Raw genomic sequence first — 14,156 nt, forward strand, 5'->3', positions numbered from 1 at the left:
AGTGATTTCCACTTCTATTAAATTCCAGATAAAGTGTCTGGGAAGATTTGTCAGTTTTTAGTCACAAGAATTTGTATAGGAGTTTCAGGAAATTTTATATAATAATCTGAGAGATTTTTACACTTTTTTTTAGATTTGAGTTTTAAAGGCTTATTATAACTGGTGCATAATTCCGGGTGATAGAATATTTTGAAATTTATACCGTCAAGTTCCACCTACCTACAAACGGAAATAATAATCCCCATGGTATTCGACAAACAATGTTTAATAAAGTATTCGCCCTCTACTTTTTAGAATCTCACTCGAGATATTTTATTAAAATTTTACGGTTTGTTTGAAATGAGAATAAAAATTAAGTTTGATTTCCTTTCTTTTCAGAGATTCGTTCCTGTTTTTGTCGTCGAGACAAAATTACCTCTTAAAACCGTTTGCTTTTTTTTGAGGATAAATATTTATGTGTGCTTTGTTTCCAAAGGAAATAGCTGTTGCTTGCGATCTCCCAGAATACGTATCGAATATAACCAACTAATAGTCAAATCGTTTTATTAGTCTGATAAACTTCAGTTACCGTTAAAATATTGTCTGCATGTAGACATTTACCTGATAAGAATGGTGTAAGTTTCTACAGCTTCGCTAAACCAAGCGAACATGGGACTCATTATCCATGTTTGCATGCAGGCAAAGTCAGTGGGTTAATCAAAATTGATTAAAAAGCTCTCGTCGGAGTCCACTGTGTTTTAGTCGCTCTAATAGGCCTAAATTGCCCAAAATCCAAAAATAAACAGGCAAATCCCATTTTTTTCCTTTCTGTTTGTTGAGAAGGCGAAGTATTTGAATGATTTCCTTTGGAAAACAGATTTTGTTTGAATGTAAGTTAAACTTCCGAACAAGTCTTCAGTTCCAAAGAAGTTTCGCTTATTAGCTTTGTGCTGTCCGCTGGACCCCTTGTTGCCTCGTTTTCCGTTCCTTTTGACCAGAAATGATATTATATATCAACGTGGGTATTTTTTGGACCCGCAAGAACACGGGACGAAAACATAGGAACGACATTAAACGAGCTAATGGGATTGCCAAAGCGACGGAAAAATCTCGTCTTTCCCCTCCCGAAAACGCCCGTTGACTTTTGTACGTCAACTGGCGTTCGCTTTGTTTCTCTTTCTTATTATCCACCGGAGGAATTTTTCAAAGGATCTATATACATCCCTTTTTAATGAAACTGGAACTTAACTTCAGTCGATACTGGGATAATAAACTTCATGGATCAAATACAATACCGTTGTCGCTTTCAAATAATATGACTGAAATCCTCTGCGGACTTAAAAATCACCGTAAATTTGTAAATTTCAACAGATTTGGGATACTTTTTCCCTCTTTCTACTCTCTTTTTTGGTGTGATCTCGACTTGGAGACAGATTACCAACCAGGGTTCTGTTTACCGAGTAAGAATTCGTCATAAAGATCATCGAGTTGATATTTCTCTAAGTTTCCAAATTTCGCCTCGAGTCTTCATCCAAATTCACGATTAGAGCGGTGAGTTCCGACTTATATCTCTTCGAATTTCTGATTGTTTCGCTGGAGCTTTCGGAGACTTTGCCAAATTCGCCTCAAAAGACGGTTAAAAAATGTTTAAGGTTCGTCCTGTAGATCACATTTCTCCTCTTGTTCGACATTTCTAGATGTGCGAAGTTGAGCCGTCGTACCGCATCGATTGCATTTTCAACTACTTCGTTGTGAAACTACTTGACTTGATTCCCCATACAGGAGGCTTAAGCTGGAGTTCTTTCGAATAGCTCGACCATCAAGTACAGGCGTGAACTTAAAGGAAGTATGCTGTAATACTTTCTCTCTGTCTCGCACACGGTACAACTGTAGATAAGCTTAGAACAAAATTGAAAAAAATTTGTCTAACTGAAACTGAGCAAAATTGAAGTGTAGTTTTCGACCTAGTAAGTATCTAAATGCGGTTTTAACCACATAAAATTTCAGCTTAATGAATGAATTAGTTATTGCCAGAGTACTGTCCAGAAGAGCACGTTAGTTCTGCCGGAGATACTGGACAGCCTGGTGTAATCTGGAAGGGTCCTGCATTTGTAACCTGAAAGATTACGCTTGAGCGCCTGCTTTCGTCGCGGTGGAACTTTGGCGGACGCAAATTTTTCTAGAATCGTCTAGAATCGCATTGATCGCGCGTCATAACGATTCGTTCGTATTGCATTTATTTCTTTATTTCAGGTTCTTCTATTTGTACCACTTTGTCTTTTACGCATACCACTACAGGTTTAACGGACAGTATACTGGGCTGAGCTTAATCGTGCATTGGCTGTTTATCCAGGTGAGTTAGTGACCTTTTTTTGATCCTCGTAACCCCCTCGAAAAATAGCAAAATTTACTCCTAATTTCACTCGAAACATCTAATTAAAACCGATTATCAACTCTCTTGCTAGCCTGAGACCAAATTTAATCCAATCCATGGTGTATTTCGCATTTTCCCCGTGACAGCGGCCTATTCAACGCGACGGCGGCAATAACAACAACCCCATGGCCGGCGGGACGTGGATTGGCTAAATTACTGGCCCCCTCGGTGGATCTAAGTTATTTTTCTCATCGGCGACGTGGCCACCCGGGGCGGCAATAGCCTGGAAACGCACTGCGAGAGAGAGAATTACTCTGTCGTCAAAACCGACCCGACCGAGCACCCCAAATCCGAGCACATTACGTGCGAATGGCTATTTAATTTGGTTTTAACTTTTATTAACACCCGAAGAGTGTTTTTCCCCTGGATATTGCATATTGGAAGATGTTCAGCACGGCACATGCGCTGATGTAGCTTTCGGCATGAATATTGCCCACGCGCAGTGCTGTCCTGCTTTACGTACGCGAACCGTACACACCCGAACGCACGATTTTTCAGCGTGGATCGGTGACGAATATCTCGTTAATGTACCAAATTCCATCTGGAAGGCATTTATTGATCAGAAAAATGCTTTGGCTAAAGCGGGTGGGGATGAGGCAGTCCGAAAGTCTTATCATATAATATTTTCCGACAGAAACAAGCTCTGCGAGCAAATTAAAGGCAGCAAAAAGCAAAAAACAAGCTCCGACCGAAAGAGAATACCTGCGAAACTTTCTTGGGCTTTATTTTAATTTAATGCTAGAATGGCTCTGAGCTTTTACCGCTTCTGTTTTTTTTTTCGGACAAGATGAATGCCATCCGCTTGTTTTGAGGTCTTTACGGGTGGCTTGTCGTTGTCTCTTATGTGAACTCACATAGATTCGATGCAGGAATCAAAATTCCTACAAAAAATGCGATCAAAACATCTAGTCTGTGATGTGTAAACAAGTGTTGCGGCAAATCTATTTTGATAATCGATCGTGTCGTCGCTTTGACGAACAGATACACTTACAGTTAAGTCGAAGTATTTAATTTATAAATTTGAACGGACTGTTCGAATATTCCAGCATTCGATGATCTACTTTTTTCATCACTACGAGCTTCCCTCGATCCTGCAACAGATCCAGTTCGAACACATTTTAATTCGATCGACGCAGCAAAGACAGGTCGTTGTCGAACCCCACAATATGCCAACTTTTCCGCAAATCCGGTAAGTATAGCAGGAGTATTCCAATTGCGTTTTGTAACATTTGGAATATCCCAGAGGACGATTTTCGCAACTTTTATCCGCGGTGAGGCCCTCCGCCACAACGCAGACGTCTACTATTGCGGTCACTCCTGTGTCCACCGTTGCTACATCTACGGTTGCCACTTCAACATCCACTATCACCACTTCTTCGATTACGAGGGATACGGTTACTGTAGGGACAAATGCTCAACCTGTGAGTAAATTTTATACCTAGGGGATGCTGTTGTCAATATCTCTCCCATCGTAACATCATTAGCGTTCACAATGTTCTGCATTTCGCGGTTTTCTGGGTCCAATCCTTGAGGGCTTTGCCACATGCCGGAGAGATTTTGTTGAACATTGATACACTTATGCTATATTGCGGACAAACGGAAACTTTTTCAATTTCCTTTTATTAGGATTTAATAAATTTAAGCGAAGGGTGGTAACCGGTCATCAATCAGTGCAAAGTTGTTTACGACATGTGTACATGTACTCGGGTTGATTAAAATGCTCTCTTGTTTGCATTTTTAGCACATCAGGTATTGCTTACTTTGGGGATCATTCGAGAAACTGGAATTAACTCGGGTATTCTTGTTTACAGGTTTTTCCAATTTTTTTTTTTCCGGACGAGTTTGTAATAACATAATAATCCAGGAAATACATCCATTTTACATTTACATTACAAATAACATTCATTCAAGGTACAACTTCGCCCCGCTATTTCGTCCAGCTCGTTTCGGTCAATTCTAAAACAATTTCGATCGTTCTTAATGTGGCGAGGGAAAATCAACGCGACTTACTAAAACTTAAAGGGACAGAAAGTTATGAAAGTTCGTTTAATTTTGAAAAAATACCTATTCCTGCGTTGGAACCGAAGGAGGGGGACGCTTGAACGGGCCCGGCTGACCTCTACAGGGGATCTCTCTTACTGGAGGGGCTGGGAGGGGACTACCTCGTCGATATACCCCAAGGGAAATTAGCGAGCGGAAGGTGGGGAATCTCGATCTTCCTCTAGAATCTTTAGAGCTGTCGGGTCACCCTCTCCCCTTCGAATTATTGGAGTAGGTAGCATCCACGGGACTAAAGTCAATTCTTCCCTTGCAGATCAACACCAGCCAATCAATCCAAACGGTTCCCGCCAGTGTGGAGACCGCGGAATCCCAAACCTCGGGTGGCAGCCCCTCGGTAGCCGTCTCCATCCAGACGAACGATGAAGGCACGCGACCTCCGAACGGGGATTCTGATCAACCGTAGTCCGCACCCGTTAGATGCCATATTGCGTTACCATTTACCAACTTTAATGGTTTCAGTTGCGAAGAGGCTGCTAAAAGTGACCCTGAATGATCGTTTTTTATTTATTCATTTTAGCATGTAAAATTCTAGTTTTGCTGCATTTCGTAGGGTAGGAAAATAATTTGAGGCCTCTCCGCAACTGAGACTTCGAATTTTTATTGTAAATATTGATAACATATTATATTTTCGATGTGAGGTGCTATCTCATGATTTAGGTACGTACGGGGCCCTTCATTCGCCCCCTGGGCACGACTAAATTTGAATTATAGCTTTATTTTCTGTGATTGGAATTACTAAGAAGATAATTATTTATTTAAAATCATTTTTTGATTCTCCGAGTTGGAGCGTCTTTTAAGGGTTGAAAGTTATATTCCTTATTTTGTTTTTATCTTCGGTTGTTTAAAACAATATTGTAGATCATTCAGGGCAAAAATATATGGAACTATTATACAATTTTCAGGTTTTCTTTTCAAGTATTTCCCGAAAACTCCTCGTTCTCTGTGTTTACATACATTTACGGCTCGTGCCTTCAATCTAATATTCCAGGAATGCTCTCCAGTCTTGAAACAATATCGAATTATGAAATTTATCTCTTCCGGTATTCGCGGCAGTTCGAACGTTCAGGTGAGCCGTCTTTAGTGTTTTAAATTCTAGGCGTTGTTGAATAAATAATTCGTTTCTTTTATCAAATGAAAGTTGCGTATTTCCCGTTGTGTTGGAGAGGAATGTCGATTTAAGAACGATTTTTGATCATTCAGGGGACAGTTAAATATTTTAATAACAGCTAGAGAACCAATTGAAAAGCGTGAGAATCGCCGCAATGGACATGCCACGAATGTTTTTAAATATCTACGCTACGCGTGTAGAACAATTTCCTGTCGGTAAGACACTGAAAGCGATGTAGCATTAGAAACATCTAAAAATCTGAAAATGTGCACGCGTCCGAATAAAATAAATAAGTCGAATCTCAATGCGCTTTTCTGAGCCACCTCGTATGTTAAAAAATACGGGCGACTTACACCTCTGCTAAGCCAAAATATTAAATTTTTACTTTATAAGTTCCTCCATTTCATAATTTTTGTTTGCAAACCGTCCTTGTATCTCCGCAAGTTATAAATTCCGGGACGCAGTGAACAGACCGATGAAGGCCAAGACGTTTCCAAAAATAACCGAATTCCCTAATCATATCCAGTGTCGTATCAGATCCACGTGCTCTAACTAACCCAAACCGTGGCTCAAAATTAGCCACTGAAGGGCTCTAATAAACCCGGTTTAATGACTATTCGCGGGCCGATACAGAAATCAGACACATGTGGCCCTGAATATAATATAATTTTCATGAATGTTCAGCAAATTGACCAGGATCAGTTCTAAAAGAGGGTCTGGAGCCCTAATGAGGAGCTTATTGAATTGAATCCGTTTTTCAGTCGTTGGGGCGATAAATATGTAAAGCGCGGAAATTTATTCGATGAAGTTGGAGGGAATAATGGAGAAGGGTATTTCGGGAGTCCTTTCACCTGGTTTGTGTTAGTGTGTCATTCATGCCCCCGTAATAAGGTTTCTTTTATGTGTAGGTGGTTTGGAATGTCGTTCAATGAACGTTTTGTGAGTGGTGAACGTGCCCAGGGGGAAATACAGTGTCTCCTCAACATTAGCGAAACTCCTTCCTTCATCAGACAAATATCTGGAGGTCTATTTGCTTAAGCACTTCGTCCCCAATGAGCAAACAAAAAGGCTCCAGCACAATCAGTCCAATTGATAACTGGCCCAATGAACCGCATTCCAGCGGTGGTGTGCGAGTTTCAGCATGCGAGCTGTGACGTAACATCTCGAAAGTCGAAAGGGCAGTAAAGGGGGGTTGTTGCGGCATCGTCAATCAGTAATTCTGCTAGTTCGTTGACTGGAAGTCGCCCAGTGAACTGGAAGGCCTGCATTTGCCCGATAATGCACACATCAGTTCGAGGTTCTAATATCGACAAAAAATGGGGGGATGATTTATTTTCATGTGGGTCCTTTCGTAAATGCAATTAAAAGGAAACAGTCAAGTTCGCCACGAAAGAAAAAGATCAAAAACACCTGAAATTTCCACTTTAATTTCCTTTAGGCTTTAAATAAACTAAGGGAAGTGGAAACCTGAACCGAATTGCAGTAACTTGAGACACTTCTTTGTAATTCATGGGATTTCCCGGTATATTTGTCATTCATTCCGGCCGCTCCCTATCTTTCTCTAATTCCTACACTCCACCTATTTGCTTGTCCTTATCCCAGGCTTTGCCGTATTTAATCTCTCTCTGCTCCATTTGTCTCAATCTCAGAAACAATGTATTATTTAAAGACGCCCTTCTTTGTCGGTTCTCCAACTATTTGAAATTTTCGTTTACTTTTGCGAGAAATTGTTTGCTTTTACTCTAATACTATCAGAAATCAAGGAAATAGGCTTACTAGCTTTTAACGGAATAAGTCTTTTAACGGTACTTGTTGCTTTTTGGCTTTGTTTTACATTAGCCTTTAAATAGTTCTCACGGCGATGCAGGATGGGAATTTCTTGACGATTGTCATTGCACGCGTGATTGCGATTGTCACCGGCGAGGTGTCCAAGGAGGACTTAACGATCTTCTATTTGTCTCATCCAATCTAAATCCAGTAAATCCATATGAATCACGCAGTCACTCAGTACTCACAAAACTATTTGAATATATTCCCCAAATGAGAAATCTCTCCCCAAATCTCTCTTCAAAAGAAAATAAAAATCCATTGTCAATCAACAAGCGGGACTTTGACAATTTCTCTGTCGAGAACAACAATTCGGTGGTTAACGCAAAAAGGGAAAACATGGATTAAGCTGAAATGCCTCTTTTAGGATTCCATTTTAGACACTTTAGAAATTATGAAACGAACGTAGCAAATCACGATAGTCGGTGAAGTCATGCGTGAACTCGGAAACTTGTGATAAATGCTAAAATATCTGGATTCAGGAAGTGAAGTTCATAATTGGACCCTAATATGTAGATATTTTAGTATAAATAGACTCAAGTAGTCTCTCGAGAAAATCCTGCAATCTCACAGAATCATGGCATCAATGGAAATCGGGTTGGCAATCTGACTTTGATTTTCCTAGAAGACTTTAACGGTGCAAAACCATTCACCTGAAAATTCTTCGGATTTCTCTGGAAACTTTAGTTATCCCAAGGGGGGCCTTGTCTACTGAGTGCGACGCTGAACTCGTTCAGTAGGTTTCTTGTGTTTTTTTGAGGATTCCGTGCTCCAGTTTGAATTCCTAATTCCGGACACCCGATCTAATTGAACAACCCGAATTGACCTCAATTAACGTTCTAGGAGATTTTAAATCAATAGAGATCAATGGTTTTTTCTAAAAAAAAACCAAAGAGATGAGCTCGGGACGTTCCATACGTTGGTGAAACATATGTATATGATTACTCAAATTTGTTGGTCACAACCGAGATCTCAAAAAGCGTAAGAAATGCGAATTCGGTGAAATTAGGATAAACTTGGGCGTTTCCTGTCGAACAAAACGTAGTTTTGTTACGTTGAAACGTAGATCTGTTGGACGTAAAAATGCGCAAGTTCACCGCAGTTTAACCGACTTCATATCTCGTACGATTTTCAAGACCTCAATGGTGAGCAGGGAATTTGAATAGCCTTAGCACGGAACAAATCGGATTCGATTTTGAGAATAGAGATAAAATAGAATTTTTCAAATGGTTTCCGTTCAGTCGATGGGAGACACGTCACGAAGAGACCTCCTCCACACAGTGGAGCATACTGCTACTGCTACTACTACTATTGCTACTATGAGCAATTAATGGAATTGCACTGCTCTACGTTACAGGTAGAAATTATGAAGTACCGATGGTGGGATGGCGGCCAACAGTCGCGTCTCTGATAGAGACGTATTGGACAACAATCCTTCACGTAGCGCACTGGTGGAAAGAAACCTAAAACTGCTTGGAATTAATCATCACAATAATCTACTGTAAGTTTTCAAAGGAGATGAAGTTTTTGCACTCCGAAAAGATTTTTTTGAACTTTGCGATGAAGAAGAATTGAATATCGAACGTTCCGAGTTTAACAAGCGTTGAAGCAGAGCAGGGGGAGGAATTCCCTCTCAGATATAAGCCGAACTGATGTGATTCGTCCTGCCCGACTTCAAATAAAATTTCAATGTTTCCTACACATCCCTTTCTACTAGTATTTCCAGTCACTAAACTGTCCCAAATTCATCCATTTTCATGTTTCATGCATTAACTTCTCCCGCTATCCAAATGATGCGAATTTTCCTTCGGCGTGTTTCGCTTCTTCCCGTTTGCCCGACCTTGATTCTTCCATTTGTTTTCATATTAAATAGTCGTTAATTCTCAGTCTTCGCATGATGTAAACTAACTTCAGTTCACTTTTCCATGTTTTCTGTCCCCCCTAATTGACTTAATCCAACATTCGCATCCCTAAACCGATCCCTTGTTACTGAATTTTTAAAACCATCCCCCAATTTAAATGAAACAAGCCCATTGTGTAAATTGCGAGCGGTGTTGTAATGAAATGCCTCCGAGATCAATATCTCACGGCAGCTGATTAAATGGCGACATTATCCGGATATTGCCGTTCGAAATTTCTATGGCAAGACGCTGGCCACGAACATTTAGTTGGAAATATGGGGACGGGGCATGTAAAACTGTCGTTTGAGGATACTAGTTTAGCCGGTTTATTCGATCCATTCTGCCCGCCCTTGTTTTCTCTGCTTAAATTGGCTTCTAAGGAGATTTTTTATTCGCCTTTGAACACGCCAGAGCGATAGTAATTGACTTCTGTTTCTCGCGATTAGTTTGCAGGGGAACTTCGGATAAATGTAACAGAACGCTCCAGAAATTTCCAGAATAAATTTGTTTATTTTTCGTGGTTCCGCCATTCGTCGGTCGTCTGACATTAATACCTAACTTGACACCCGGTGGTAATTTAACTTCCTCCAAGGAAACTAAAAGCTAAATAGACTTCAGGTTTGAGCTAACTAACTTATACTGTGCTTTCACAATGGACAAAAGCACACGTCCTTTGCCTCGTCATTTATTTGCCGCTAACCCCGTGTCCCTAATGGACCCTTTTAGGTGCTCTTAATTTTTTGAAATGTTTAAGCCCAAGGTAAAGATATTTCCGGGGACGGAGTGGCGCTTCCGATTTCAGGGATCAATTACATGATCCGATTGTTTGTTCTGCCATTACTTGATGAAATCTATGCCGATGGACAGGCAGGCAGACGAGCAACGTGAGCCCCCTTTCGATCCCCGGGATATTCGTCGAAAAAGGGAAACAACGTTTATTTTTCGAATCGATAGGAGCGCCGCTTGTTTTGGATTTGGGATTGTTTGTTTTTCGATACTAAAAAACAAAAACGCAATTTCTTCGAGAGAAAAGATTTCTAATTAATTATTTATTTTCCATTTCTGCAGCCTGCGGGCGGCTGTAGAAATGAGATTTTGTTATACTAGTGGAGATATCGGGCATTGTTTTGAGTTTTACGAGTTTGGGGCGATTTTTCACCTGGGGCGGCGGGGCGGGGTGGGGGGGGGGAATTTATCCCTCGAATATGCCGGATCAGAGGGTGTAATTAATTTAAATCAAAGAGAGACGTTTCGCCTAACTCGTAAATTATGAAACTTTGTTACGAAAGTTATGAGGCAACACCCATTTTTATTTTCTAATCTCAATATGGATGATTCTTAAGTAGCGAGAGAATCTTCAACGAGGTCTGGAGATTTCCTTTAAGTACCTATCGAAATATTCGTACCTCTGACGACTTTACAGACGTTATCTTGTGGATTGTGGGGTAACGACTCCTCACTAAATTAAAACTCCCCTAAGATCATTAAGAGTAATACTAAGAATTTCAAGATTATAGCGAGACTACTAAAATGTACTCCAAAAATATCTATAGGAGTTTCGAAAATTCCTTACAAACTGTTAAGCGACTTTTAGCTTATTTTTGGCCTCTGCGGATTAGAAATTTCGCGAAATGGTTCAAATTCCTTGAAAATCGCCGAATTTTCTCAGATTCGAATTATAAACTCCTAGGAAGTTCTAAAAATTTCCCTGTAGCTTCCAAATGTCTTGCTCGCGAAGTCATAGGCTCCGTCATTAGCATTTTAGGACGAAACTCGAGATTTCATGGGTAATAGTGCAGCTTTCGTAGTTTCGAGAGTTCACAGTACCCAAGTATCCGTCGGAATGGGCCTTTGGAGAGCCATCCTTGGTCTTGATTTGCTTCGGACGGTTTTCCCAGAGGTACCATGCCTTCGACCATTTAATCGACATCGATTTGAAGCACTCATTTATAGCTTTATTACCGCTGATATTGATAGCCAAAACATCATCAAAATTAACTCCAAGGTTCACTTTAATTGACGTTAATCTAAGGGGTAATGATCCACTTTTAAACCTAGATACTCACCACATTTGCAGGATATTCGGGATTCTCGAATCTAGTTCTTTAATCCTCAACAGAGGAGCATCTGCTCGCATTCCTTCTTCTTCGTTTCTCGCCTTTCCTATCCAGAGGCTCTAAGTAACCCGCATCTTCTGTTAGTATTTTCTGTCATACCATTTTCAGTAGGAGATCCTTGAAAAAAAGTAGCAAAATCTTCTTTTGAAATTACCTTTTCTGCTGCTGCTCCTTTTTCTTCCCCCACGTCTTCCTTGTCCTTTACAAGCGTCATGGTCAAAATTGGGATCAGTGATTTGCCGAAATCTCCTGCGGATCATGTTCTTCTACAGACCATACTCTAAAGTATTACAGATCTGCAAACGTCTAGTTTCAGACGGTGTCCGTACTTGCCGGCAATTGCGATACATGCCGGACAATTCTGTATTTGAATTTTTTCAATTTCAATTCATATTTGCAATTGCCTCCATCAGGTTGGGTAACAATCAGAATCCTTTGTGTATTTGTTTATTCACTCATGTTGGGACATCCCGGCAGAGAAGTTCAATTCTGCAAGCGAAGAATCTGGAAATGTACCATCCTGTATATGTTGTCAACAAATGAAATTGCATACTGTGTTTGCTTACTGTTAAAATTCTTGTTGTTGTGATGTGAAATGATAGACGTATTCTCTATCACATTTTCCCTGTTGATAAAAGGGGTTTGTCGAGTGCCTTAAAATATTTCATCGTTTAGGCCGAAGAGAAATTTGTAAAAAGTTAATTTTAGGACAGAAATCTCGACCATTAAGAGCCTCTTCATGACAAGACGGAACTCTAACCATAAAAATCTTGGTTTCCTCTTTGGATGTTTGGAAGGCTTTAGGAGAGCAAGTTTACCTGTTAATATCTCGGCATTTTGCTTTATAACATGATTGAGGATCTTCTCTTCAGTTCCATGTTCCCCAATTTTAAACCCTAGATCGTCATTTCATTTATCCATCATTACGTTTGTTTCCTCTACCTTTCGTCGCCTTTGTTTTTTGGATCGTCTAGTTTTTGATTAAATAAGGCTGTTCGGTTTAAACTGGTCCTCATCTTCAGTGCTGCTTCTATTAACTGTGTTTTTACTGTTACTGCTCTCAGAGCCTGGAAGTTAATCAGTTCGTTCTGTCGGTATAAATCATCACATTGTTTTTTTGGCACTTATCAGTCAAATTCCATACAGTTGATTTTCAAGTTCTTTACCTTTCTTGGGAATGAATTATTTTCCTCCAGTATTGTTTTTTCGGTTCTCACTTTTCTGAATAGCTCCTTCAAATTCTGCACCTCCAAGTCTTGCTCTTTGATAATCGAAGGAGATATGCTTTACACATCTTATAAGGTACGTTTCGCTATCAGACCAATCCATTGTTAGACAAAATCGGTGAGCACTTTACTACAAATTACGCAGACTGGCGTTCCTGAAACTCTCGTTATTTAGCAGAAGTGAGAATTTTTCAGTTCATTGGGACTCAGTGCCTTACATGGATCCGATTGTTAGGGAGTTCTAGAGAACGATGTACGGTCACAACAGCTACCGGATGAACTTAAAACTTCATGCAAAATATTAGAAAGTTTATTGAAACTTACAAATGATCTTCTGGTTTACGCATTTAGTTTAACCATCGTCTCACTAAATTCAACCAATGTTCTGAATTGAGTCATTCAGAACTCATGTAAGTTTTTTTGTATTCTCTAAAGTCCTTGCTGGGTCAGCTTACTGAATAGGAATATGAGATATACAATTTAGAAAACCCGAAAATGTGATCTGAAGCCAGTTCAAGTTACTTGAAAATTAGGAGAATTATTTATCATGTGTGAGCTACTCACGTGATATCACGCGGAAAGACCTATTTATCGAGCAAAAATAGAAGATAATTTGAAATCACAAGAAAGGAAAGTTAGTTAAACATGAAAATTATTTCGAATTGGTCACAACTCATCATTTCAAACCTGACATAAATTAATCTATGAAACACCGAAGTGCATAAATGAAATCAGACAATATCTACATGAAAACATAATGTTATATTCATTATTACAAATTCCCTCTCCCACTTTGAACACGTTAATGATTATTATATTCAATTGCAGGGCTTAATTAGTACGTAGTTCTTTATAAAACTGATAAAGGATACACTTTGAACAAAATATTCTATTACTGTTTAAATTTGCAACCAATTATAGAGCTAAGTCAACAGATATTTGGCCTCCTCGTTAGTAATGGAGGTCTGGACTAATTAGGGGGATTAATAGTTGTTATCGGCCAGCCTAAACTGTACACTGGAGTAGGTTTAATGGACTGTTTGTGACTTTTGAACTTAAAATTTTGTCGCGTGGAAACGGCGAATTGACCAGTGGAAATAGGTTTTTCGAAGTTTAATGTTACCTTTACTTGAAGATGAGATTACACCCAGGGATCAGGAACAATAAAGAGGAACAACAGAGTTAGTGGCAGAGAAAGAGAGATGGAAAGAGAGAAATGTCCTGGTTTTAATATTTCGTTAATACGCCTTAGCCCGTGTACCCAAGTAGCGACTAGCCACTTTAACGGTCTACACAAAAACCGGCTCTTACAGAAAGTACCAAAAATAAAATAATATTAAAAATACACACACCTTCCCATGTATCTTCCGTCTAACACCCTCGAAGCCCTTCACACGTCCCGATTTCAACCCTTAAGACGCTTAAAACCACCTGAAACTCCTTAAGCCGACAACGTCGCCTTGGCCCTTCTCCGATTTCACACGGAATCTTTCAGAGCCCGCT

General features: G+C 39.8%; 1 protein-coding gene across 2 annotated transcripts in view; it reads left to right on the forward strand.

Annotated features, from left to right (window-relative positions):
• Positions 1–5,369, forward strand: part of LOC136349615 (membralin) — a 46,436-nt gene extending 41,067 nt beyond the window's left edge. For both annotated transcript variants that reach the window (XM_066301301.1, XM_066301307.1), the window contains 4 exons: positions 2,233–2,332; positions 3,460–3,602; positions 3,657–3,834; positions 4,728–5,369. In XM_066301301.1, the coding sequence (XP_066157398.1) occupies positions 2,233–2,332; positions 3,460–3,602; positions 3,657–3,834; positions 4,728–4,877 (571 nt within the window). In that variant the 3' untranslated portion in view covers positions 4,878–5,369. The remainder of the gene's footprint in view (positions 1–2,232; positions 2,333–3,459; positions 3,603–3,656; positions 3,835–4,727) is intronic.
• Positions 5,370–14,156: the final 8,787 nt, after the last annotated feature.

This window comes from Euwallacea fornicatus, chromosome 2 (genome assembly GCF_040115645.1).
Source record: "Euwallacea fornicatus isolate EFF26 chromosome 2, ASM4011564v1, whole genome shotgun sequence".
Classification (NCBI taxonomy): domain Eukaryota; kingdom Metazoa; phylum Arthropoda; class Insecta; order Coleoptera; family Curculionidae; genus Euwallacea; species Euwallacea fornicatus.